This window comes from Balaenoptera physalus (genome assembly GCF_965194825.1).
Source record: "Balaenoptera physalus genome assembly, chromosome: 18".
NCBI classification, from domain to species: Eukaryota; Metazoa; Chordata; class Mammalia; order Artiodactyla; family Balaenopteridae; genus Balaenoptera; species Balaenoptera physalus.
Window position 1 is genome coordinate 74,297,749 of NC_138899.1, and position 26,801 is coordinate 74,324,549.

The 26,801-nt window shown below is 44.8% G+C and overlaps 1 protein-coding gene across 2 annotated transcripts in view; it reads right to left on the bottom strand.

Annotated features, from left to right (window-relative positions):
• Positions 1-26,801, bottom strand: part of ALOX5AP (arachidonate 5-lipoxygenase activating protein) — a 71,764-nt gene that overhangs the window by 41,832 nt on the left and 3,131 nt on the right. Inside the window, exons 2-3 of one of the 2 annotated variants that reach the window (XM_082435709.1) lie at positions 25,352-25,392; positions 6,868-13,088 (exon numbers count right to left, since the gene is read on the bottom strand). In XM_082435709.1, coding sequence (XP_082291835.1) covers positions 9,074-10,312 — 1,239 coding nt within the window. In that variant the 5' untranslated portion in view covers positions 10,313-13,088; positions 25,352-25,392 and the 3' untranslated portion in view covers positions 6,868-9,073. Of the gene's footprint in view, positions 1-6,867; positions 13,089-25,351; positions 25,393-26,801 lie in introns of those variants that run through there. The other variant, XM_082435710.1, reaches the window with a different exon arrangement.

Genomic DNA, 26,801 nt, shown 5'->3' on the forward strand with positions numbered 1-26,801 from the left:
GCAAGCTGGCTTCTCAGAGGCCACAAAAGCCCCCAACAGAACCTCCTACCAATGCTCCCCAAGTCGACCATCGTCCCGCCGAAAGCATCCTGAGAGCCGTCCGCAGGCTGCCCACGAGGTGCTGGGTCCCGGGGGCTCCTCCGACCCAGGGCAGCTGGCAGTCCTCCTGCCAGGCCCCTTGCCAGCCCCCTGCCTCTCTCAGGAGGAGCCTGGGAATGCGGGGAGGGCAGGAAAGAATGAATGAGGGCTCGGAAAATGGACCACTCACGCTGAGCGATCCCACCAGTGTCCATACACGGTGACACCCACACTTACTCCTCGAGTCTCCCCCCCACTTGCTCCACCCCCTTCGCCCTTGGTCCTGGAGAGGCCACTCATGAGGAGGGAATACAGTGACTGCCTCCGAGTGTCTTCCTCAGGAGAGCAGAAGGGATCGCCTGGCTTCTCCCTCCAAAGGGGCGGAGCGACGTTCTAAGCTCTCCGTCAATCTGAACACTCAGCTCAGGTCTTTTGTTCTAAGGTTAGTAAATCCATCACTTACCCTAATGCTTATTCAGCGTCCATTTATAAAGAGCCAGGGCGCAGAGGTACCACTCAGGGAGATCACAGTTATTTAATGCAAGGCAGATAAGAATCCCTCAAACTCTCAGTTTGCTAGGAGGGTGGCCCCATGTTCAGATTTATGGAACAAAACTTTAGAAGAAACTTGGTTTGGAAGTAGGTGGAGTAGGACGGAGATTCTGGGACCACTCTGGTTGCCAACAGAGCAATATTATTTTGAACAAAAGAAGTCAGCACAAAAGAATACATTCTGTATTACTCTATTCATATGAGGTGCTAGAAACAGGCAAAACTTAGCTATGGTGAGAAAAATCCAAACTGTTTTTGCCTGGGGACAGGGGACCCAGATTGACAAGGAAGGGACATGAGGTCATTTTCCAGGGTGATACCAATGTTTTCTATTTTGAGTGGGTGGTTTTAGATAGCTACCTTACATTTGTGAAAACTCATTGAACTGTGCACTTAAACTGTGTGGAATTTACATCATGTAAACAACACCTCCAAAAAACAAATTACCCTATTTGGTTAAGCGCTGTGGTCAGGTTTTTATTAATGCTACCAAATGTAATCCGTCATTGATTCAGGAAGGAAGAACCAGAGCAAAAAGAAAGATAATAAAGGTGAAATGAAGAGCGGACAGAAGGCAGTGTGGCATACAGTGTGACCTCCTTTCGTAAGTCCTTAAACCTTCACAAGCACAGTCAAATTAATTGCATTGATCCCATAGTTTAATTGGATTTTCTTGTGCAAGTGGGTGGGAAGACTACTGAAAAGATGGAGCTTTGTGTACAGGGTGGAAATAGATCACATGTGCTTCTTCCTGAGGGGACACTCAAGGGACAAGGGGAGGTAGGCTTTCGGGTATTCCAGGCATCACGGGACGAGCTTTAGAAACTCACAGCCAGGAAACTGGGTGTGTGAGCAAACGTACCTAAATCTTTGAAGCTCTAAGAGGCCCAAACTAACGTATGAGTTGGGTCTGCTAAGGGGAGCGGAGGGGTTATACCTGGTGCCTTGACCCCATGTGAGATCTCGTTGTGTTTCTGTCCCCATCCTGGTTTCCAGCCGTTACATGCTGCAGGGGTATGGTTTCACCTCGAAGCCGTTTTCACAGCAGTATAGGACCTTCTTATGGAAGGCCACTTCCCTTGCCCATTTATTACCACCCAACACATATAGTCTTGTCCTCTGGCCCCTTTACCCCCAGCCCAGCCCAGCCCAGCTGGGGCTCCAGGAAGAGAATCCCACAGTTGTGCATCTGCCCCTCACCCTCTGGGGTAGACTTATGTGGGGCTTTCACAGCATCAGCAATAAGACCTTGTGTTCTGATCCCACAGCATCCATGCGGTTCCCATTGAAAAACAACAACAACACACGCCATCACTAATACCTACTGCAGTTCCTAGGGCACATGCCAAGTATTGATAAGTGCTTTGACAATGATGATGGTGCTGGTGCTGGTGGTGATTTTGCGGATTATATCCCCACAATAGTGGCTCTTTCTTCTTTGGGTGGAGTCACACATCTCCTAGAAAAACTTTGCTTTAGAAAGTAAAAGAAACTGTGCTCATCAGACCCCAGCTCAGCAGGAACAGTGATCGTGGTATTTCTAGGGGATTCTCCCAGAAAGCCAGGGAGAAGAACTGGGCATGTGGAGCTCAGTGCCCTGAGGGGACTGTCCTCCGAGCAAACTTCACCTGCATTTTCTTCCACCTGACTAGCTGCAAATTAAATGCAAAAAGCTTCCAAACCCTAAAATTCCAGGGAACCACGTTAGTTCAGAGCGACAGATGTTATTGTTTTGCTGAACCCTAATTCCGTCAAACCACAGAGGTGGCCCTGCCTGTCAGGCAACTTCCTTGGCTTCTTGGTGTGAGTTGCTGCTACGTCTTCACTCATGCCAGGCACTGAGATGTCTCTTGTCCTTCACTTGACGCAAATACTTTGTTTCGTATGAAATCCATCTCTTGTCTTTTCCATTAATCTGCGACTACTTTTAAAAATGCCACTTGGCATCAAAACGATTATAAACCCATTTATGGATACGGGTCCTGAGGTGGCAAAGTAGTACTCCTAACTGAGGGGGTCACTGGAGAGCACAGAATAGGCTTATCTCCATCTGTTTAGATGACCATAAACATGAAAACACACGGTCTTAACACACGATCCCTTGCAGAGGACTCACAACTCTGGGACCACAGCCAGGTGTATCCTCCCACCACCCCCGCTGTGGCCGGGGGCTGCAGACCCCGTCTGAGACACTCTTCACTCTTTCTCAAGTTTCCCTCAGTGCTTTCTTGCTTTGCTCCAAATCAGACTCTATTTGTTGCAAGAAAGCATGTAACGAATCCCAGAGTGCTTTTGCTCAGGCCTGTTGTAGGATCTTTAAAAGCAATGTTTATGTCCTGGTGGTTTCCTAACATTATCTTGCCAAGTATTACCTCCAGGCTTGATGTCACCGTCATGTAAGGCAATTCCATGAGACGCTCCCTTCCACTTGGGGTTTATGGACAGGGCTTTTTATTTTTCAGCCTCTGATTTGCATGGAACTTGGTACCCTAGAAGGGAGGGAGACGGAGGCTTTCTGTAAAACCCGGGGTCTGACCTCCTGTTTCCCACACACACCGGCGCTGCCACAGACTCTGGCCAGTCAGGCCCCGGCAGCTCCCTCCCCTGAGGCTCACTGACTGTCTGCTGGGGAACAAGTTCCTGGAAGGGGATTCTGCTCTTCAGGCTGGGAAAGGTCACACGCTAAATATCTCCATGGCAGACGCTGTCACCGGGGAACACCTGGCATCGAGGAAGAGATGCTCTGACGTGGAAAGCCCCACCCTTCAGGGAGAGGTTTCTCAGCCAGTCTGGTCTGTGAACGAGCCCGGTGCCCAGTCCCCGCTGCTGGACGTCTACACGGCTTCTCTCCTACCCACCAGGCCTCCACACCAGCGCTCACTCCTGTTTCCTCTTGGGGTAAATGAGATCCTGGCCCTCCCGCACCCCCAGGCTCCCAACCAAGGCGTCACCCTCCTCTGCTCCTTCACACTCCTCCCCACGTCGAGGGTCTCATGGACCTGCCCCCGAGGTGTCTCCTTCCACCCCCCTAACAGTGTCTGCGTTCAGACTCTCATTACGACTTGTCTGGACTACTGCAGCGGCCTCCAAAATTACCTTCCCACCTCCGGTCACACCTTTTGACAACCGATACTATGTACATCATCAGAATTATCATTCTTTGTGTTTGTTTTCTTTTTATTATTTAAAAAAAAATTTTTTTTTCATTTATTATTTTGGCTGCACTGGGTCTTCGCTGTGGCGCGCCAGCTTTATAGTCCGCAGGCCCAGTAGCTGCAATGCATGGGCTTAGTTGCGGTATGTGGGGTCTCAGCTCCCCAACTAGGGATCAAACCTGGGCCCCCTGCATTGGAAGCGCAGAGTCTTAACCACTGGACCACCAGGGAAGTCCCCTTTGTGTGTGTTTTTTTTTTAACAAAGCAAAACAAACAAACAAAAAACATTGCTCCCATTGCACACAACACCATGGCAAAGCCTTGAAACTCAAGGCTCTTCCCAAACGATTCCCCTAGCCACCTTCATTTCTGTATCTTTTGCTGCAAAAAAAATTACCCCCCAAATGAGTGGCTTAAAGCGACAAAGAAAACATTTATTATCTCTCCCTCTCTGTGAGTCAGAAATTCAGGCATGTCCTAGCTGGGCAGTGCTGGCTTGGGTCTCTCAGGAGGTTTCAGTCAAGTTGTCAGCAGGGGCTGAAGTCGTCTGAAAGCTGGACCTCGGGCTGCAAGATCCGCTTCCAAGGTGTCTCGCTCACGGGGACAGGAAGTGGGTGCTGGCTGTTGGCAGGAGACCTGAGTTCCTCCCCGACGTGGGTCTCTCCCGACGCCGCGTGTGTGTCTCATGACAGGATGGCTGGCGTCCCCAGAGCAGGCAATCCAAACTCCAGTAAGGGAAGTGGAAACATTTTCTATGACCTAGCCTTAGAAGCCACACACCATCACTTCCACTACATTTAGCTGGTCACACAGACCAACCTTCATACAGCGTTGGGAGGACTATGAAAGAGCATGAATGCCCCAAGGCGAGGACCACCGGGCACCACCTTGGAGGCTGGCTGCCATGATTTTCCATCGTGACCCTCACCCTCCCATCCTGGACACCCTGCATGGTAGCCACTCAAAATGACCCTCCTCCCACTCCTAGCTGCCCAAATCTTCCCAGTTCTGCCAGAGCTCACTCTTCCATGCAGGCATCCCAGATCCCATAAGCTTTAATAAACTCCTGGTTCACTTAGCACTTGTACTTCCGTTGCAGTACTTATCACACTCTGCCTTGTATTATAGTTGGGTGCAAATGTATCTACCTCCAAAAGACTGAAAACTCCTAAGGAGAAAATCCCTGACATTCGCATTTTCACCCAGTCCTTGGCAAAATACTTGAAGATGATGCTCTATAAAAAATTTATTAAATTGAGGACTTCCGGGGCTTCCCTGGTGGCGCAGTGGTTGAGAATCTGCCTGCCAATGCAGGGGACACGGGTTCGAGCCCTGGTCCAGGGAGATCCCACATGCTGCGGAGCAACTAAGCCCGTGCGCCACAACTATTGAGCCCGCATGCCACAACTACTGAAGCCTGCGCGCCTAGAGCCTGTGCTCCGCAACAAGAGAAGCCACCGCAATGAGAAGCCCGCGCACCGCAACGAAGAGTAGCCCCTGCTCGCCGCAACTAGAGAAAGCCCTCATGCAGCAATGAAGACCCAACACAGCCAAAAATAAATAAATACATTTATAAAAAAAAAATTAAATTGAATTGAATGTGTCTTTCTTCCTGCCAGACTGGGAAGAGACTATTTCATTTAACATCATACTATGGGTCTACTATGTGCTAGCTGTTGGAGACAGACACGGTTCTTGCTTCCACGGAGTTTTCAGCCTAGCAAAACATTGATAACTTCTCACAAATGACTGGACAAATGGCACCACATTTAAAAATCTCTATTCTGTCAACTCAGTGCATTAGAATATTACTGAAAGTATTTTAAAATAAGATTTCATAAAGATTTTATGGCCCAATCCTTCCACTTTCTTCTCAGCTTTCTTGTGATGGTTCCTATTCATGCATTCATTCATTTACTCGTTCACGCACCTACTGTGGGGATTCAAAGATGAACAAGAGAGTTTCTCCTTTTAAGACCTTTGTAATCCAGTGCAGGAGACAAACGAGCACAAAGATGACTATAACGCAGCTGGTAGCACGGCAGCAGCAGCAAATTCTGAGAGTGATTCAGGAGATGGTCCTCTGCAAGCGCGTGAGGGGCAGGACCCTCGCTTCTGCTATAGGAGCTGCTGAGAGCACAGGAAACGCCACAAACTACACCAGAGATTAAAAAGCTATGTCTTTTTTGTCCAGCAAGATCTGGACACCGTCCCCTGATCCCCAGAACAAAACATCCTTGCCAATCTCTCCCTCTTTCTATGCAGGGAATTGAGAGCCAAGAAAGGAAATAGGAACAGGGATGCATCGAAATTCTCTAGGTAAGAAGTCTCGGCAGTGTGCTTCCCTCAGAAAGGAAATGGGCCAGTCCCCACCCTGGACTGCTCAGTGCTGGCTGTCCCCTCTCTGGACCACGGTGGCCGGCCTGGAGAGGACAGGTACACCAGTGATTCAACACTAGGGACTCCAAGGAATCTAGCACCTGCTAATCTTCCAAAAAGAAGGGAAAAAATGAAATCATGCTCAGATATTAATTCCCAGGGAATCAGGACTATTCTTATCATTACCGTATTTTTTTGATCCATGAATAAGAACACCTGGCTAGTCCCAATATTTGGCATATGGGTCTAGTAATCAGGTGGAATATTTTCCTTCACTGCTGTCCTGGAACACTGGGATCTACGACTGCTAAAGCAAACTTCATGAATGCTCATTTTTTAAAATAGATCTTCATTGGAGTATAATTGCTTCACAGTACTGTGTTTGTTAGTTTCCGTTGTACAACAAAGTGAATTAGCCATATGCATACATATGTCCCCATATCCCCTCCCTCTTGCGTCTCCCTCCCACCCTCCCTATCCCACCCCTCTAGGTGGTCACAAGGCACTGAGCTGATCTCCCTGTGCTATGCAGCTGCTTCCCACTAGCTATCTATTTTACATTCGGTAGTGTATATATGTCCATGCTATTCTCACTTCGCCCCAGCTTTCCCCTCCCACCCCATGTCCTCAAGTCCATTCTCTATGCCTACATCTTTATTCCTGCCCTGCAACTAGGTTCATCAGTACCAATTTTTTTTTTAGATTCCATATATATGCGTTAGCATACGGTATTTGTTTTCCTCTTTCTGACTTACTTCACTCTGTATGACAGGCTCTAGGTCCATCCACCTCACTACAAATAACTCAGTTTCGTTTCTTTTTATGGCTGAGTAATATTCCATTGTATATATGTGCCACATCTTCTTTATCCATTCATCTGTCAATGGGCATTTAGGTTGCTTCCATGTCCTGGCTATTGTAAATAATGCTGCAATGAACATTGTGGTACATGTCTCTTTTTGAATCATGGTTTTCTCAGGGTATATGCCCAGTAGTGGGATTGCTGGGTCATATGGTGGTTCTATTTTTAGTTTTTTAAGGAACCTCCATACTGTTTTCCATAGTGGTTGTATCAATTTACATTCCCACCAACAGTGCAGGTGGGTTCCCTTTTCACCACACCCTTTCCAGTGCTTATTGTTTCTAGATTTTTTGATAATGGCCATTCTGACCAGCGTGAGGTGATACCTCATTGTAGTTTTGATTTGCATTTCTCTAATAATTAGTGATGTTGAGCATCTTTTCATGTGCCTCTTGGCCATCTGTATGTCTTCCTTGGTGAAATGTCTATTTAGGTCTTCCGCCCATTTTTTAACTGGTTTGTTTGTTTTTTTGATATTGAGCCCCATGAGGTATGTATATTTTGGAGATTAATCCTTTGTCTGTTGCTTCATTTGCAAATGTTTTCTCCCATTCTGAGGGTTGTATTTTTCTCTTGTTTATGGTTTCCTTTTCTGTGCAAAAGCTTTTAAGTTTAATTAAGACCCATTTGTTTATTTTTGTTTTTATTTCTGTTACTCTAGGAGGTGGGTCAAAAAAGATCTTGCAGTGGTTTATGTCAAAGAGTGTTTTTCCTATGTTTTCCTCTAAGAGTTTTATACTGCCTGGTCTTACAGTTAAGTCTTTAATCCACTGTGACTTTATTTTTGTGTATGGTGTTAGGGAGTGTTCTAATTTCATTCTTTACATGTAGCTGTCCAGTTTTCCCAGTGCCACTTATTGAAGAGGTTGTCTTTTCCCCATTGTATGTTCTTGCCTCCTTTGTCATAAATTAGTTCCCCATATGTGCGTGGGTTTATCAATCACTGGGCATTCTATCCTGTACCATTGATCTATATTTGTTTTTGTGCCAGTACCATACTGTCTTGATTACTGCAGCTTTGTAGTATAATTTGAAGTAGGGGAGCCTGATTCCTCCAACTCCATTTTTCTTTCTCAAGATTGCTTTGGCTATTCGGGGTCTTTTGTGTTTCCATACAAATTGTAAAATTTTTTGTTCTAATTCTGTGAAGAATGCCACTAGTAGTTTGATAGGGATTGCATTGAATCTGTAGATTGCTTTGGGTAGTATAGTCATTTTCACAATATTGATTCTTCCAACCCAAGAACATGGTATATTTCTCCATCCGTTTATGTCATCTTTGATTTCTTTCATCAGTGTTTTATAGTTTACTGAGTACAAGTCTTTTGCCTCCTTAGGCAGATTTATTCCTAGGTATTTTATTCTTTTTGTTGGAATGGTAAATGGGAGTGTTTCCTTAATTTCTCTTCTTGATTTTTCAGTGTTGGTTATAGGAATGCCAGAGATTTCTGTGCATTAATTTTGTATCCTGCAACCTTACCAAATTCATTGATTAGTTCTAGCAGTTTTCTGGTGGTATCTTTAGGACATTCTATGTATAGTACCATGTCATCGGCAAATAGTGACAGTTTTACTTCTTCTTTTCCAATTTGTATTTCTTTTATTTCTTTTTCTTCTCTGATTGCCGTGGCTAGGACTTCCAAAACTATGTAGAATAAGAGTGGTCAGTGTGAACATCCTTGTCTCATTCCTGATCTTAGTGGAAATGCTTTCAGTTTTTCACAATTGAGTATGATGCTTGCTGTGGGTTTGTCATATATGGCCTTTATTATGTTGAGGTAGGTCCCCTCTATGCCCATTTTCTGGAGAGTTATCATAAATGGGTGTTGAATTTTGTCAAAAGCTTTTTCTGCATCTATTGAGATGATCATATGGTTTTTATTCTTTAATTTGTTGATATGGTGTATCACATTGATTGATTTGCATATATTGAAGAATCCTTGCATCCCTGGGATAAATCCCACTTGATCATGGTGTGTGATCCTTTTAATGTGTTGCTGGATTCTGTTTGCTAGTATTTTGTTAAGGATTTTTGCATCTATGTTCATCAGTGATATTGGTCTACAATTTTCTTTTTTGTGATATCTTTTTCTGGTTTTGGTATCAGGGTGATGGTGGCTTTGTAGAATGAATTTGGGAGTGTTTCTCCCTCTGCAATTTTTTGCAAGAGTTTGAGAAGAAAGATTGGTGTTAGCTCTTCTCTAAATGTTCGATAGAATTCACCTGTGAAGCCATCTGGTCCTGGACTTTTGTTTCTTGGAAGATTTTTAATTATGGTTTCAATTTCATTACTTGTGACAGGTCTGTTTATATTTTCTAATTCTTCCTGGTTCAGTCTTGGAAAATTGTACCTTTCCAAGAATTTGTCCATTTCTTCGTGGTTGTCCATTTTATTGACATATAGTTGTTTGTAGTAGTCTCTTATAATCCTTTGTATTTCTGCAGTGTCAGTTGTGATTTCTCCTTTTTCATTTCTAATTTTATTGATTTGCATCCTCTTCCTTTTTTTCTTGATGAGTCTGGTTAAAGGTTTATCAATTTTGTTTATCTTCTCAAAGAACCAGCTTTTAGTTTTATTGATTTTTGCTATGGTTTTCTTCATTTCTATTTCATTTATTTCTGCTCTGATCTTTATGATTTCTTTCCTTCTACTGACTTTGGGTTTTCTTTGTTCTTCTTTCTCTAGTTGTTTTAAGTGTAGGGTTAGATTGTTTATTTGAGATGTTTCTTCTTTCTTGAGGCGACACTGAATTTCTATAAACTTCTCTCTTAGAAAGGCTTTTGCTGCGTCCCATAGGTGTTGGGTCATCATGTTTTCGTTGTCATTTGTTTCTATGTATTTTTTAATTTCTTCTTTGATTTCTTCAGTGATCTCTTGGTTATTTAGTAGCGCACTGTTTAGCCTCCATGTATTTGTGTTTTTTACAGTTTTTTTCCTGTAAGCGACTTCCAATCTTATAGCGTTGTGGTCAGAAAAGATGCTTGATCCGATTTCAATTTTCTTAAAGTTTCCGAGGTTTGATTTGTGACCCAAGATGTGATCTATCCTGGAGAATGCTCTGTGTGCACTTGAGAAGAAAGTGTATTCTGCCACTATTGGGTGGAATGTTCTATAAATATCAATTAGATCTATTTGGTCTATTGTGTCATTTAAAGCTTGTGTTTCCTTATTTATTTTCTGTTTGGATGATCTGTCCATTGGTGAAAGTGGGGTATTAAAGTCCCCTATTATTATTGTGTTACTGTCGATTTCTCCTTTATGGTTGTTAGCATTTGCCTTATGCATTGATGTGCTCCTATGTTGGGTGCATAGACATTTATAATTGTTATATCTTCTTCTTGGATTAATCCTTTGATCATTATGTAGTGTCCCTCCTTATCTCTTGTAACAGTCTTTATTTTAAAATCTATTTTATCTGATAAGAGTATTGCTACTCCAGCTTTTGATTTCCATTTGCATGGAATATCTTTTTCCATCCCCTCACTTTCAGTCTATATGTGTCACTAGGTCTGAAGTGGGTCTCTTGTAGACAGTGTATAGATGGGTCTTGTTTTTGCATCCATTCAGCCAGTCTGTGTCTTTCGGTTGGGGCATTTAATCCATTTACATTCAAGGTTATTATTGATATGTATGTTCCTATTACCATTTTCTTAATTGTTTTGGATTTGTTTTTGTGGGTCTTATTCTTCTCATGTGTTTCTCTCCTAGAGAAGTTTCTTTAGCATTTGTTGTAAAGCTGGTTTGGTGGTGCTGAATTCTCTTAGCTTTTGCTTGTCTGAAAAGCTTTTGATTTCTCCGTCGAATCTGAATGAGATCCTTACTGGGTAGAGTAATCTTGGTTGCAGGTTTTTCTCTTTCATCACTTTAAGTATATCCTGCCACTCCCTTCTGGCCTGCAGAGTTTCTGCTGAAAAATCAGCTGATAACCTTATGGGGATTCCTTTGCATGTTATTTTTTGTTTTTCCCTTGCTGCTTTTAATATTTTTTCTTAGAAGTTAATTTTTGTTAGTTTGATTAATATGTGTCTTGGTGTGATTTTCCTAGGGTTTATCCTGTATGGGACTCTCTGTGCTTCCTGGACTTGGGTGACTATTTCCTTTCCCATGTTAGGGAAGTTTTCGACTATAACCTCTTCAAATATTTTCTCAGACCCTTTCTTTTTCTCTTCTTCTTCTGGGACCCCTATTATTCGAATGTTGGTGCGTTTAGTGTTGTCCCAGAGGTCTCTGAGATTGCCTTCAATTCTTTTCATTCTTTTTCTTTATTCTGCCCCTCGGCAGTTATTTCCACCATTTTGTCTTCCAGCTCACTGATTCATTCTTCCACCTCAGTTATTCTGTTATTGATTCCTTCTAGTGTATTTTTCATCTCAGTTAGTGTGTTGTTCATCTCTATTTGTTTGTTCTTTAGTTCTTCTAGATCTTTGTTAAACATTTCTTGTATTTTCTCAATCTGTGCCTCCATTCTATTTCCGAGATTCTGGATCATCTTTACTATCATTACACTGAATTCTTTTTCAGGAAGATTGCCTATTTCCACTTCATTTATTTGGTCTTGTAAGTCTTTACCTTGCTCCTTCATCTGTGACATATTTTTTTGCTGTCTCAGTTTTTTTTTGTTTTTTGTTTTTTTTTAATGAGTGGGATTGTGTTCCTGTCTTACTGGTTGTTTCTCCTGAGGCTTCCAACACTGGAGTTTGTAGGCTATTGGGTAGAGCTGGGTCTCGGTGCTGAGATGAGGACCTCCGTGAGACCTCACTCCAATCAATATTCCCCGGGATCTGAGGTTTTCTGTTAGTCCAGTGGTTTGGACTCGGAGCTCCACTGCAGGAGCTTTGGCCCCATCCCCGACTCGGGAACCAAGAGCCCACATTCCGCATGGGGTGGCAGAAAAAAAAAGAGAACAATAATAAAGTAAAAAATAAAATCAGACTAGGAAACTAACAGATATGTGAGAAAGAATATAAAAATAAAAATATAGATGAATCAACAACTGGAAGGTACATCAGTACCACAAGAGTAAAAAAGAGGGAAAAGAAAGAAAAAAAAAGGGGGAAAGGCCTTGGCTGTGGAGGGCGGGGCCTAAGCACAGGTGAGGTTTGGGTGGTGGGCGGGGCCAATGCTCAGGACCCACAGGGCTGGAAATGGCCCTGGGGGCCGTGGGGGTTGGGGCTTAGGCTCAAGGAACAGAAGGGGCTCAGGCGTGCCCCCCACCCCTGGTCTCAGAGGGCAGGGGACCTCACCTGGGAGCCCAGCAGGCTTCCTGGGCTCGCGTGGGCGGGGCTATCCCATGCACTCCTCTCCCTCTCCTCCGGGAGGGCCCCTCCCTCCTGCCTCTCCTGATCTCCCTGGTCTCCCTCCTATGCCCCCAGGACCCACGTGGCCTGGAGGGGGCTTTGGAGGGGGGGATACTGGCCTGGGAGCTCAGCAGACCTCCTGGCCTGAGTGGGCTAGGCGATCGCCCTCCGCTCCTCCCGGAGGGTCCCTCCTGCCTGCCTTTCCTGATCTCCCCGGCCTCAGGGGCCCTGATCCTGTCTGACCTCCACTTCTCCTCCCCCCTCAGTCAACCCACGTCCTACTGGTTCACTTGGCGGTTCCTCCCGTCTCCTTGGGCTTCAGGGTCCCCCACCTTCATTTATTTTTAAGGCGTGTATTTTAATGTATGTGAAGTATATGATACACATAAAAAGGATTTATGAGATATATGCACAGTTTAAAGCTTAATAAAATGAACACCACGGACCCACTACCCCGCTCAAGAAATATATGCCAGATTATTAGTAATAAGAAGAGTTAGCATTTTCTGAGCACTTCTCACGTGCCAGGCACTGTTCTAAGCACCTCACATATTATGGGATGGATCCTCACAACAGCCTTATCAGTCAGGCGGAGGGAGCGGCAGGGAGGAGGGGCAGGAGGCTGTGTACAGAGGAAACGCTCGTTTCAGACTCTGCAGCCGACAGACAGAGGGATGTGGAGAAGAGCGGACACTTTGGTGACTCTTTCTCCCTTTCCTTTCACTGTCCCTCTGTTGACGTCCCAGTTGTTTAGTGACGATGTCCTGTTTCCCATAAAAAGATAAGACCAATGGTTACTAGTCTGAAAAGCCTATGAAATTATCCCCGGAGCTTTCAGACTACTTCACCCTCTGCCCACAGAAATGCTCCACAATACCCTCCTCTTTGCAAATGATGAGAGTATCATGCTCTCCTTCCAGCAGACATAAGAACAAGGGGATTTCCATAGCCACAAGGTGAACGGAAGGGAAACTAACTTTTGGCAACGTGGCCCATTCACCTCCATCTACTGGCTCACGTATTACAGCACACAACAATTCAATAAAACCTCCATGCCCACATTTCTTCTTTAACGTGTTCCCTTCCAATAATTGAGCATAAGGACTTATTTCAGGGAACTTGGTCCTCTCCGTTCCCCTCCTTGCAGAAATCACCTTCATGGAAAAAGTCAACTTCAGTTCCTGGAACAGTCAACAGCATCCTCAGAACTAATGTCCAGGCCACACTGCAGCGTGGCAATGGGCTGTGAGAGCAGAGATTCCCCCCCAGGGTCACTGGGGCAGCCCGAGGCAGGGGACCGGGGAGAGAGCTTGCCACTGGGTCCCCGTCCAGTCTTCACGACAATGATTGGGAGGGAGAGTTGCAACATCTTGAGAACTCAGGGCCCAGCGGGAAGCCTTTGCACAGGAAAGTGATGTCCTCCCTGTTACCAGGAGGTGGGACCCAGACTGGGTCCCGGTCACGAGCTGCACCCTTCTGGACATGCAGAAGCCACTGACTGTCCACGGGGAGGAGGAGCCCAGCACAAGAGGGAAGCTCTCCTCTGAAACAGGGTGCTGGAGAACAGGAATGGCCGGCCAGACAACCTGGGGGGGCGCCTGGGGGGGGGATGGAAAGGGGGGTGGCGTGGCTGTGAGGCTTCCCGCCAGCATCCAGGGGGTCGCAGAGAACTGTGTGTCTAGGCACCTGGGTCAGCTATAGGAGAACTCAACTCACCTGCACATCCGATGGGGAAGGAGAGAGCAGCTACCTGGGCCACTGAGGGTGGCCACACACTTTCTGTGGGTTCCTGAGAAGACGAGCTTATGGACTGGTTTCACTTTCAAGAAAACTTCCTTGGGACACATTTTGACAAATGAGGATCAGTGACTTTATAAAATGTCAAAGAAAATCTTTAGGTTTCTTGATGGGGCTCAAGCCGAGGGAAGGGCAAGTGGTGGCAGCTCACGCCCCAGGCACCTCTGGCCCAGAGGTTACAGCAATGCTTTCCCAGTAAGCCAGCCCAGGGCCCTATCACAGAGCCAAGAGCCAACCGGCAGTTCATTCCTACCAAAAAACTCCTGGGAAACCAGATCCAGGCTGTGGTTGTCAAACAGCAGCAAATTGAAAGGATGTGAAGGCAGAAACACAGGGCAGGAAAAGACGTAATGATTAAAAAAAACAAAAAAACTCATTATCCACATGCCTGGCTAGGTAACGAGACACGCACAGACTCATACGCATCGTGGTGATTTTGCATCAAATTACAAACCTTACCCCTGAGAGCCAAGAACGACGTTAGAGCCAGAACAATCATGGGAGTTTTTAATACTACAAAAAACTTTCAAGAAATACAAATTGTTTAAATTGAGGTATTTATTTTCCTCTTAGTAGGACGGCATGCCATGGCCATGACCTCTTATTGCCAAATGTCCAAAATCGGAGTACTGGTGGAAATTAAGCAAAAGATCTTTTTCAATGACCCAGCATTAGAATGATAGACAAAGGGCAGGAAGGCCTGAGGCTGAGGTTTTGGGCGTCCACAGCAAGCAGGCTCTGGCGGGCAGGGGTGAGTCTGGAGCCTGCACTGCCCTGTGGGCTGTGTCCCCGCTTCCTTCCTCCTTCTCTGTTCACACTCTCACTCTCCGCCCCTCCTCTTCCACTTCCACTTTCTTTCCTCCCACTCACTCTCCACTCCACCAGCTATATTTGTCTTTCCTGCCACACCCGTTCTTAGAATAACCTTCCATTTCCGGCACCCAAATCCCTCTTCTTTCCACCCTTCGGAACTCTTGGAGAGCTCATGGCAAACGTTCCAGCTTTGACAGCTGGTTTCAAACTCCAAAGCATCCCATATTTGTGCACTGCCAGAGGTGGGCGATGTACAGGTATGAACGAGACGGGGACCTCCTGGCCTTGGAGAATGTCCAATCCAGAGAAGGAAGCAGACAGAGGTCCACATAACTGAAATCCAGGCTGAGCCGGCTAAGGTACTAGAAAGGTACTATAAAAATACTAGAAAGGTAGAGTTAAAATACCAGTGTGCAGGCACGATGGGGAGCCAAGATGAACTCTGCAGACAGGAGGAGTGTCCCTGGAGGAGGTGGAAACAGAGCAGAAGGCAGGGGCCTGCACCTCTTATCTCCGAGGTCTCTTTGTGAGGGTGCTAAATATCAGGTTGGTCAAACATTTTGCACGGGTTTTTCCATAAGATCTTACTGAAATAGAAAAGATGGAGGACAGATGCGCGTATCTTCAAAGGGTGCTGATGGAGAGTTTCAGCACCTGCTTGCACAACCGCAGGGGCCCCCAGCTCTGCACACAACCCCAGCTCACAGCCAGCTTTACATCCTCCGGGACCTTTGTCCAGAGATGCGGCAGCCACGCCAGACACCCCACCTCCAGTTCTGAGGGACGTTGCCGACAGGAGGGCAGAGATCTCAAAGATCTCCGTCTCCTGACCTGGAATCAAGACTCAAAACCTCACCCAGGACCCTCCTGTGCCTTACGGCTGCCCCCATGCCTGTCCGTGTAGGGTTTCCAAGCAGCCTGTCTGCCAGTACCGCCTCACCACAGAAGGGGAGGTGAGCAAGTGCAGGGAGAGCGAGAAAGCAGATGATTCCTTCCCGGACCTGCCCTTGTGCAAACCACTTCCCCTCTCCGGGCCTCAGTTTCCTCATCTGTAAAATGACAAAGGTGGTCCATGCCAGCTGCCACCCGACAGGCTGATTTCTGTTTCCTTCTCACTCTTCTTCAGTACATCCTGGTCTTCCAGTAAGATGGGCTCTTCCCCAATTTCTGGAGCCACTTCTCCCCACCTGCTTGTCCTCCTCCCCCCTCCTCTCCCTTCCCTCCCCAGGGGCCCTGCTCATGCACTTTTCAATGTTTCCCCTCCTTTGCTCATTCTGTCTCAAAACGTTGGCTTTTCTCCCCCACTGCCTGGGTTTTACTGGGGAAGCAGCCAGACAGGACGGTCCACGCGGCTGCTACTGTGGGGCCGGCTCTTCTGAGGTTTCCCTCCTCCCTCCCGTGGCCTCCAGCGGCCACTCGAACACGCAGGAGACAGGAAGTGAGCCTTTCAAAGTGTCTGCTCAGCACTGGAGGCAAGAAAGAGCCGTTCACCCCAGCCTGACTTGCAAAAGGGAATTTAGAATCCCTGAAAGGCCAGCAGACGCAGGTTGAGGCAATTGCCTCCTTTTTTAAAAAAAAATCATGGTTGAGACTTCAGGGAAGAGTTAGCCATGTTGCTGAGAGACAGAAGCCAAGTGGCACCTAGAACAGGGTCTGACACTCAGTGGATGGGGAATGAGAGATGCACGCGTCTGTTGCAAAGGACGGTTCCTCCTTTTAGAGCCGTTGTCAAAGAAATGGGCTTTTTTAGGAGACACTCCATCTGGAAAGACAGCAAAACAATGCTATGCATATAAAGCACATTTCCCTTTGGATCTTTTTGCTGGAAGCTTCCTTCCTGCCTTCTTTCTCCTGGAGTAGCTCCTAAAAGGACGCTGACTGAACAGACCCGTCGTAAGGGCTTGTAAAGGAGAAGAAGCAGCCGAAGGTGACCATTTCCCCCTTCGCTGCCCACGACCTCATCCTCCTCAGTCTCCCTGGGAACCAGCCTGAGAAGCCGCTGCCAGTGCCCCACCCCCAAAGTGATACCCCACCATGCAAGGGCGGATTCTAAATGCATGCGATAGCTTTATCTACGCTTATCACCTGTGTTAGTCTCGCTCTCTCCCTGCATGAAACTCCTTCGGCATTTGTGTTCTGTGGCCCTCACCCAGCACTTAATAAACACTTTTATTACTTTAATCCTTTTAACGTGCATGCCCAGTCTCCCAACCACACTGCAAGCTGCTCAAGAACAGGGACCACATCTCATTCACCTCTGTCATCCTGGTACCTATCAATACATCTAATTCGTAGTCAGCGCATTCTTTATTTTTTATTTTGGTTTATTACACAAATAAAACATGCTCACGGTAGGACTACAGGTTTACTGGCAGAGTAAATCACCACACAACAAAATGCACAGCCTCCAGAGCAATTAAAGAAACGCAAATATTTCAAAAGGCAAGATATTCTCATACGTGTATTATATTAAGACCAATCAAGAAAGGTGATAAAATGCTATGTGGGAACGACTACAGGAAAAGAGTGTGCTTAGACAGCACTGGAGGGGTGCTGCCATCCGGTTCAAGACTTTGGGTCACCACCCGGTGACGTCTAACAGGAAGTATGAAGATCCTCGTGGCCTTTAATCTGGGGTGTGAAAGTTGAACCTGGCACGGGGGCGTCCTGACGCGGCTCCTCTGCTCTATATTCTGGAATGACTGTCATTCCAGCCCTTCTCCTGCTGCCCTCTCTCTAAGCTCCCTCTCTCCTGCCACCTCCCTGTGCCGCGCGCTTCTGTCTGCTCCTGTGTCTGGGCTCAACTGCGTTGCCAAGAGCCAGCCCTCATTCTGCTCCAAAGCAGACTCCTCCCTGAGCTAGACCTTGACCGTCTGTCCTCTCAGCATCCTCTCCAATGTCAGATAAGTCCTGATCTCATTTACATTCCTCCTACCAGGGTCTTTTTTTTTTTTTTTAATTTTTGGCCCTGAGGCATGCAGGATCTTAGTTCCCCGACCAGGGATCGAACCCGCGCCCCCTGCAGTGGAAGCGCAGAGTCTTAACCACTGGAGCGCCAGGGACGTCCCGTACTAGGGTTTTCACCGAGCCCTCCAGGGTGGAAGCAGCCACGCTCTGTGAGTCTTCACCCACGTCCAAGGCAAGGCGGCCGTCCTTTCCTCCTGGAAGTGACGTGTGCCCCGAAACCCAAGAGCAGAGAGCCAGGGGCTGCCCAGGGAGGCCCCACAGGCCGAGGTCGGCATCCGGGCTGTGGACTACGCCCCCTGCACGGTGGGACGGTTCCAGGGAAAGCAGCCAGGGACAGCCCGAAGGGTGTGGTCTTGGGAAGCAAGACTTGGGCTCAGTTTTTTCAATTAAAACTAATGTTTGCAGTTTATCTTTCTGATAATGAAATTGGACATGTTTATTATAGTAAAATTGGAAAGTAGATGTAATCAATAAATAAACAAATGGACAAACACCTATCATCACCCCTTGATTACCTCTGTTATCACCTCAGCACGGAGCCTTCCAGGATTTCTTCTATGTATATACATGTCGGGTGTGCATGTCATACAATTCTACTAATCTGTACATTTAAAAATGGTTAAGGGCTTCCCTGGTGGCGCAGTGGTTAAGAATCTGCCTGCCAGTGCAGGGGACCTGGGATGGAGCCCTGGGCTGGGAAGGTCCCACATGCCGTGGAGCAACTAAGCCCGTGCACCACAACTACTGAGCCTGCGCTCTAGAGCCCGCGAGCCACAACTACTGAGCATGCGTGCCACAACTACTGAAGCCCGCGCACCTAGAGCCCATGCTCCGCAACAAGAGAAGACACTGCAATGAGAAGCCCGCGCACCACAACAAAGAGTAGCCCCCGCTCGCCATAACTAGAGAAAGTCCGCGTGAAGCAACAAAGACCCAACACAGCCAAAAATAAATAAATAAATAAATAAATTTATTAAAAAAAAAAAAGGTTAAGATGGTGAAGTTTACGGTGTGTGGGTTTTGGGGGTTCTTTTTGGTTTTTGGTTTTTGGTTTGTGTGTGTGTGTGTGTGTGTGTGTGTGTGTTTTAACCACAACTTAACAAATAAGAAAGAGATGCACAGTGTTTTCCCAAATAGGCGCAGTGGAAGGCAGCTGCTGTGAGCCTGAAAGGGACCCTGCCCAGAGGACTGGCCTGAAGTCGAGAAACCCAAGCAGAAAGAGGCAGGAGCTGTCCTGCTGCCAGAAACAGGACCGACTGGAGTTGTAGGAGGTCATCTGGAGCGGGATCACCCACTCGAAGGGACAGACACACAAACTCCCCAGCAGAGGGGTCACTTCAGAACCGCATCAGGGGGACAGGGCCTGGCCATTTCTGCCCCATGTGCTGCTCCTCTCATGGGCCACCTTTGGTCCAGGGCTCCCCACTGGGCTGGCCAGTGCTCTGTCAGATCTCCATCACAGTCTGAGGTTCCCCGTCCACTCCTGCAACCTCCATCATCTTTTATAGCCATGGCCCCACAATAAACCTCTTGTACGCATAACTCAATGTCTGTTCCCCAGAGGATCCAAACTGTAGCAGTAATGGAGAATCTCAGAACTAGTTTCCCTAAATCATAGTAAATGCTGCAGGTTGAGCCAGCATCTCTCTTTAGAGTGTGTGAGCACATTTTACCCTTTTCCCTCAGCTTTGAAACACCAACACTTAACATCCTGTTCCACATATTTATTTATCCTATTACATATTGTATAAGTCAACTTTCACTAGACAGTACTGTGGTAACCTAAAATCTCTGCAGCTTACAGCAACAAAGGTTTATTTCTAACTCACTTAGTATGTTACTGGTCTCTTCTAGATGTCTTCTCATCACAGAATCCAGGCTGAAAGAAAAACCTCTATCCTGGACATGCCTTCCTAATAGCAAAGGGAAGGGAGCAAAAATGCTGGTAGAAACATTCAAGTTTCTCCCACTCACATTTTATAGGCCCAAGCAAGTCACATGGCCAAACCTGACAATGAGGTAGGGAAGCATACTCCTCCTACAGTCCCAAAGCAACAGGCAAAAATATGTAACACTCCTATAGGGGAGCAAATATTTGGAAGTATACAGAAATGCCAGGGCTAAGGTTTCTGAGAGTTTCTTGTCCTTTCCCACATTGTGCCAAGATGACTGCTGTAGGTCCAGGCATCACAGCCCTATTCCACACAGGAAGGAGAAGGAAGGGGCAAAGATAAACAGAAAGAACAGCTAGCTGAGTCTGTCTCTTCTAAGAATTTTCTTGGCAGTCTCTCCCATGACTTCCATTGACATGGGATGTATTATAAGCTGGCACTCTCAACAATACAGGGGTTCTGTTAGTAAGGAAGCACAATAATATGAATATTAGGTGGTCAACTAGTAGTTTCTGCCACTCCAACATAAGAGAGATTATCTATACATTTTTGGAAGATGCAAGACCAATGAAGCAAGTTGACCGACAAAGCCTGAAGAGAAAGCACAGTCTAGAATTTTCTGTAGTTGTTGCAGAGATGCTGGCAGCTGATCTTATCTAACAGAACCCTGGCATGTTTCTGGGCTTGGAGTCAGCAGCTGGGTTAGAGGGCAGAAGCAGGACGTGGGCTGGAAAGAGAGAGATTATGTGAATGCCTCATATGGACAACTAGCCTTTAGACACCGTCTTCCCCACCGCCGCCCAGAGAGCCAGCATTTACTGGCAGACAGAACAGAACAAAACCCAAAGATACCGAACAAAGTATTCAAGGAGAGCTCAGACTCTGGTTAATAGGTTGGAACCCAAAATTCAGCCTCTTTGGGCCCTTATTTGGAGGCCCCTGCAGCCTGACATCCCTCTCTTTGCCCACCTTACCCAGAGCTCTGAGTCTGAAGTCCCAATTGGTGGAGACACTTTGCCTGAAAATAGACAACGGCCGAGGAAGCTCACATCAGGCACTCACTTTTCCTGTCATATGTAGGCAGACCACTGGGGCTCTCCAGGCAAATGAGGGGCTCCACTTCAGGGCCAGGCACAGCTGCAGCTGGTGATACCAAACTGAGAGCCAGGCATTCAGTGAAAAGTCCTGCAGGCTGACCCATGAGACCTCCCAGCCTGCCTGTACCCATGCAACAATAACAGGTTGCTATAAAAATGGAACATTCAGAGAACCACAAAAGAGTGCTTATAAATTTTAAAAGTCTGCCTACCACAAATATGAACATTAATACTGGGAAGAGGATGATGGACTGGGGCGTTGCAAAGTAAATCTTCATATTGAAATGTTAAAAGTTAATGTCAAAGCCTTCTAAATAGGTCAATACAGGTGATAACACATATACAGTCTTGAGTTATCAGGGTAACCAGAAGCAGAGGTGAATAAAGAAACTGTTATTTTTAAAAAAAAGAAAGAAAGGGAGGGAGGGAGAAAGGGGGAAAGAACATTGTCTCTGAGTTGTGAATTCATGGTGGGGAAGGAAAGGTGGGAGACCATGACTTTCCACTATAATCTGCTCTGTATTATTTGCTCGGTCGCCACGCACATGCACTACTGTAACAAAAATAAATGGATGTGACCACTGAGAGGGGTGGGATAGGGAGGGTGGGAGGGAGACGCAAGAGGGAGGGGATATGGGGATATATGTATATGTATAGCTGATTCACTTTGTTATACAGCAGAAACTAACACAACACTGTAAAGCAATTATACTCCAATAAAGATGTTAAAAAAATAAATGGAAAAAATCAAATAGGAGAATTGTGTCTCGAGTAATGAGGTTTGGAAATTCAGTCACAACGTAGGCATCAAACACCTGCTTATTAAGACTCAGCAGTGTTTGTCAGTTACTAGGAGACAGGAGCTACCTGGTCAGAAAGTGTCCAGAAGATGCTATAAGATGGGACCACTTCAAGTAATTGTAACAATAAGAGCAAACACTTATTGATGCTTACTGGATGCCAGGACTCTGCTAAGAGTTTTACTTGCCTATTTCTTTTAATTCTCATAACAATTCTAAGGTCTAGGTGTTTTTTTAATCATCATCCCCATTTTACAGATGAGAAAACTAAGGCAGAGAAGTAAAGAAACATGCCCTGGTGCCCAGGGTAGTAAGTGGTGATAGAATTTGAATAGCCTGCTAGCAAGGATACAACCTTAACCACTGTGCTTTGTTGCCTGTAAGCTAGTGCCCCAAATACAGTCTGAAAAAATACTGGGCCATTACAATACTGGCAGGCGAGCCCTACATTCTATCATTACAGTTAAATTCACATAATGGGCACTGACTTTTTTTTTGCCTCATTGCTTTCGCATGGCTGTTATAAGAAATGTATGTTAAAAGGCCTTGGAAACTGTAAACCATTCACTGCAAAATGAAAGATGTTAAAATGCTATTTTCTTTAGCTCACTGTCAGGCTTGGGACTCTTCGCTGGATCCCTTGTAAGCCCCACATAAAGCCCCAGCCCACTGAGCACACAAGTCCTCCCCACTCACGCTGTTGTATCTCCCACTCAATCTCCTCCTCGTCCCCAGAACTCCTCCTCTTCACTCCTCCCTCCTCCCCACCCAAAGTAAGCTCTCAACCCTCAGCATTTTCTGCCACGTTCCTTGTATGTATCACTTAACCCATCACCTCAATTTTATCATTTAACTCGAGAGGCCCCAACCAAGAGAGGCAAACGTCTGGGAACTTGCACTTCCCCCAAATGAGAGAGCCTTGTAGCAGATTGTTTCCCAAAGAATGCAAACCTGGGCTAGAGCAACAGGCCCCAGTGAGACGTCAGAATCCAGCATCAGACCAGTTTCACCCACTCGCCTGAGGAACTCTCTTCCATTACCAGAGAGCAATGCTCAGCACAAATCATGGCCCTTCCTGGACTCTTGGCAACGGTCGAAACCTTGATGCATCCCCACTCCCCAAATGTAGCTATTAAATGGTTTAGTGTGTCTCTTTCAAGATCTTCTTGTACAAATACACAAATATGTACGTGTATATATATTATACTACACATAGAGATTTCCCCTAAATCCTCCTGGAATAGCACTGAATGATGTATGGATTAATTTTAAGAAAATTTACATGTTATAGTATTTTAAATCTTCCCATTTACATACAAACTCATACAAACTCTCAACTTGTATGATCAAGTCAAACATGAAACTCCCAAGAAAGAAAGACAGAATTAGAATAAGGCATTATATCTGCAACAACTGCGTCTTCGGTGGTTTTGATAAGGAATTCTCGCCTGCCTTTTAAAATATTGTTATGAAATATTTCAAACACAAAAATCAGTTAAAATAATAACTACCTACAGAACGGGAGAAAATATTTGCAAATCATATATCTGATAAAGGGTTAACATCCAGAATTTATAAGGAACTCGTACAACTCAACAACAACAACCAAAAAAGTAACACATTTAAAAAGGGGGCAAAGGACTTGAAGAGACAGTTCTCCCAAGGAGATATACAAATGGCCAAAATGCATCTGAAAAGATGCTCAACATCATTAATTATCAGAGAAATGCAAATAAAAATCCCAGTGAGGTATTACCTCACACTCATTAGGATGGTCACTATCAAAAGAACAAAAGATAACAAGTATTTGCCGAGATGTAAAGAAATTGGAACCCTTGTGCGTTGTTGGTGGGAATGTAAAATGGCAGAGCCATTATGGAAAACAGTACGGAGCTGCCACAAAAAATTAAAAATAAAATTACTGTATACCCAGCAATCCCACTCCTGGGTATATATCCAAGAGAATCCAAAGCAGGATCTCAAAGAGATATTTACACACGCATTGCAAATTATTCATTGCAGCATTATTCACAACGACCAAGAGGTGGAAGCGACTCAAATATCCATTGACAGATGAATGGATAAAGAAAATGTGGTCTAGACAGATATATATTCACATGTACATACATACATACATATTATATACATATAACGCAGCCTTAAAAAAGAAGGAAATTCTGACATATGCTACAACATGGATGAATCTTGAGGACATTATGCTAAGTGAAATAAGCCAGTCACAGAAGGACAAATACTGTTATGATTCCACTCATATGAAGAATCGGAAGCAAACTCATATAAACAGAAAGCAGAGTGGTGGTTGCCAGGGGCTGGGAGGACGGGGGATAAAGACTTGTTGTTTAATGTCTATAGAGTTTCTGTTTTGCAAGATGAAAAAGTTCTGGAGCTCTTCACACAACAATGCGAATATACTTAACACTACTGAACTGTATACTTAGAAATGGTTCAGATGGTAAATTTTTTATGTGTTTTTTTCCACAGTAAAAAAAAAATAACAAAAATCTGTGTATCCACCCTGGAACACTATCAAATCCTAAGATTTCACTACACCTCCTTCAGTTTTTTTCCAGGAACAAAGGGTGGCAGACAATGGGAGAGCCTTCTGTCTCCATGACCCTACTCTCCTGTTTCCCTCTTCAGAGGTATCTGCTTTCCTGCATTTGGTTTTTATCATTCCTACGCATGTTTCATATTATGACCGCATGTACACATATCCATAAATAATACATAGCATTGCTTTGTCTACTGACTACTTTTATAGAAATGGTAACGTACTGTACCTATCCTTCGTGCAACATCACATTTGAAAATTTATACACACTGGTAAATAAAGACCCAATTCATTATTAGAACTGCTATATAGTATTGCAATGTTTAAATATACCATGTTTATTTATCCACCATCCTTTTGATGAAGTTGAGTCATTTCAAATGCTTCACTATTATGACAACTCAACAACAACAAAAAACAAACAACCCAATTGAAAAATGGACAGAGGGTCTGAATAGACATTTTTCCAAAGCAGGCATACAGATGGCCAACAGGCACGTGAAAAGATGTTCAACATCGCTAATTATCAGAGAAGTGTAAATCAAAACCACAGTGAGATATCACCTCACACCTGTTAGAATAACTGTTATCAAAAAGACAAGGAATAACAAATGCTGGAGAGGATGTGGAGAAAAGGGAATCCTTGTGCACTGTTGGTGGGAATGTAAATTGGTGCAGCCACTGTGGAAAACACTAAGGAGATTTCTCAAAAAAATAAAAATAGAACTACCATGTGATCCAGATATTCCACTTCTGAGTATTTATTCAAAGAACACAAAAACACTGATTTGAAAAGATACATGCACCCCTATGTTCATTACTGCATTATTCACAATAGCCAAGTTATGGAAACAACCTAAGTGTCCATTGATGGACGAATGGATAAAGAAGATTTGAGATATATATATATACATATATATGTGTGTATACACACACACACACACACACACACACACACACACACACACACACACAATACAGTGGAATACTACTCGGCCAAAAAAAAGAAATCCTGCCATTTGTGATAATACAGATGGACCTTGATGGCATAATACTAAGTGAAATAAGTCAGATAGAGAAGATAAATACCTTATAATTTCTCATATGTGGATTCCACTCATATGCAGAATCTAAAAAAAAAATGAACAAATGAAATAAAATAAAATAAACTCATAGATAGAGAACAGATTTGGGGTTGCCAGGGGGGAAAGGGGTTATGGGGTGGGAAAATGGTTGAAGGGGACCAAGTGCATGGTGATGGATGGTAACTAGACTTGTCCTGTTATCACTCTGAAGTGTACATAGATGTTGAACTGTAATGCTGTACACCTAGGACTTATAAAAATATTTAAATAAAAATAAACAAAATATTTCACTACTGTGAACAATACTGGATCGAATCATCTCATACATATCCTTGTCTATGTATATCTCAAGGTGAAACCTGTGCATTGGAGGGAATGAGTCTCTCCAGTGTCACCAGGATACTGACAAATCGTTCTCCAGGGCACGTGTCCTGATTTCCATCCATAGCAGATGAAAGTGAGTGCCAAATGCTCCAACCCACACCAACTGAGTTTGTCAGGCTTCCTCAATTCTGCCAATCTGCTGGGTGTGAAATAACATCTCATTATGATTCTATGTTTCCCAGATTATTAGAAGAGTTTAGTGTCTTCTCATGAGTTTATTGACAATATGGATTTCCTCTCCATTAATGTTTTGCCTGTTTTTCTGTTTTGTTGTTTGTCTTCTGCTAATTGGTAGGCATTCTTTATGAATTCTGGATACTAAGGCTTTGCTGGCTACGTGCATTGCAAATTCTTCACTCAGTCAATGGTTTTGTCTTTTAAATTTATTTTTTGCTTATTCGTTTAACAAAAGTTTTACTACATTTTAAATATAATCAAATACATCAACCCTTTATTTCACGTTTACGCTTATTATGTTGTGTTTATGAAATCATTTCTTACCCCGGGGACATTGTTCTGTCTTCTTTGGGGAACAGAGTAATGATTCAGTAAATATTTGCTGAATAAATGAATTATTTCTAGTTTGTTGGTCTCCAGAAAATTGCACAAATCCAATTTTTATTTTGTATAAGCCCCATGCTCATATAAGCAATTTTTTATTGCAAAATTGGACTTAAATGTAAAAGGGGGCGCTACCATTTGTCCTAATGAGGCCAAGGTGAAGCATGCCTTTTGTAACACACCAGCGAGAATAACTATTATTCTTCACAAAAGATTCAGTTGAGAAACAGGATTTTTAAATATAGCGATATTTAGATTAGAAAGCAGAAAGTAAGCCTTGTTATTGAGGGCTACAGCAATAGAACAGAGCACCTAGAACAGCCTACAGCATCAAAAATTTTATTGAGCATCTATTATGTAAGGAGAGCTGTAGAACTTCTTTCTTCAAAAACGCAATCATGGGGTTTCCCTGGTGGCTCAGTGGTTAAGAATCCACCTGCCAATGCAGGGGACATGGGTTCGAGCCCTGGCCCAGTTAGATCCCACGTGCTGCAGAGCAACTAAGCCTG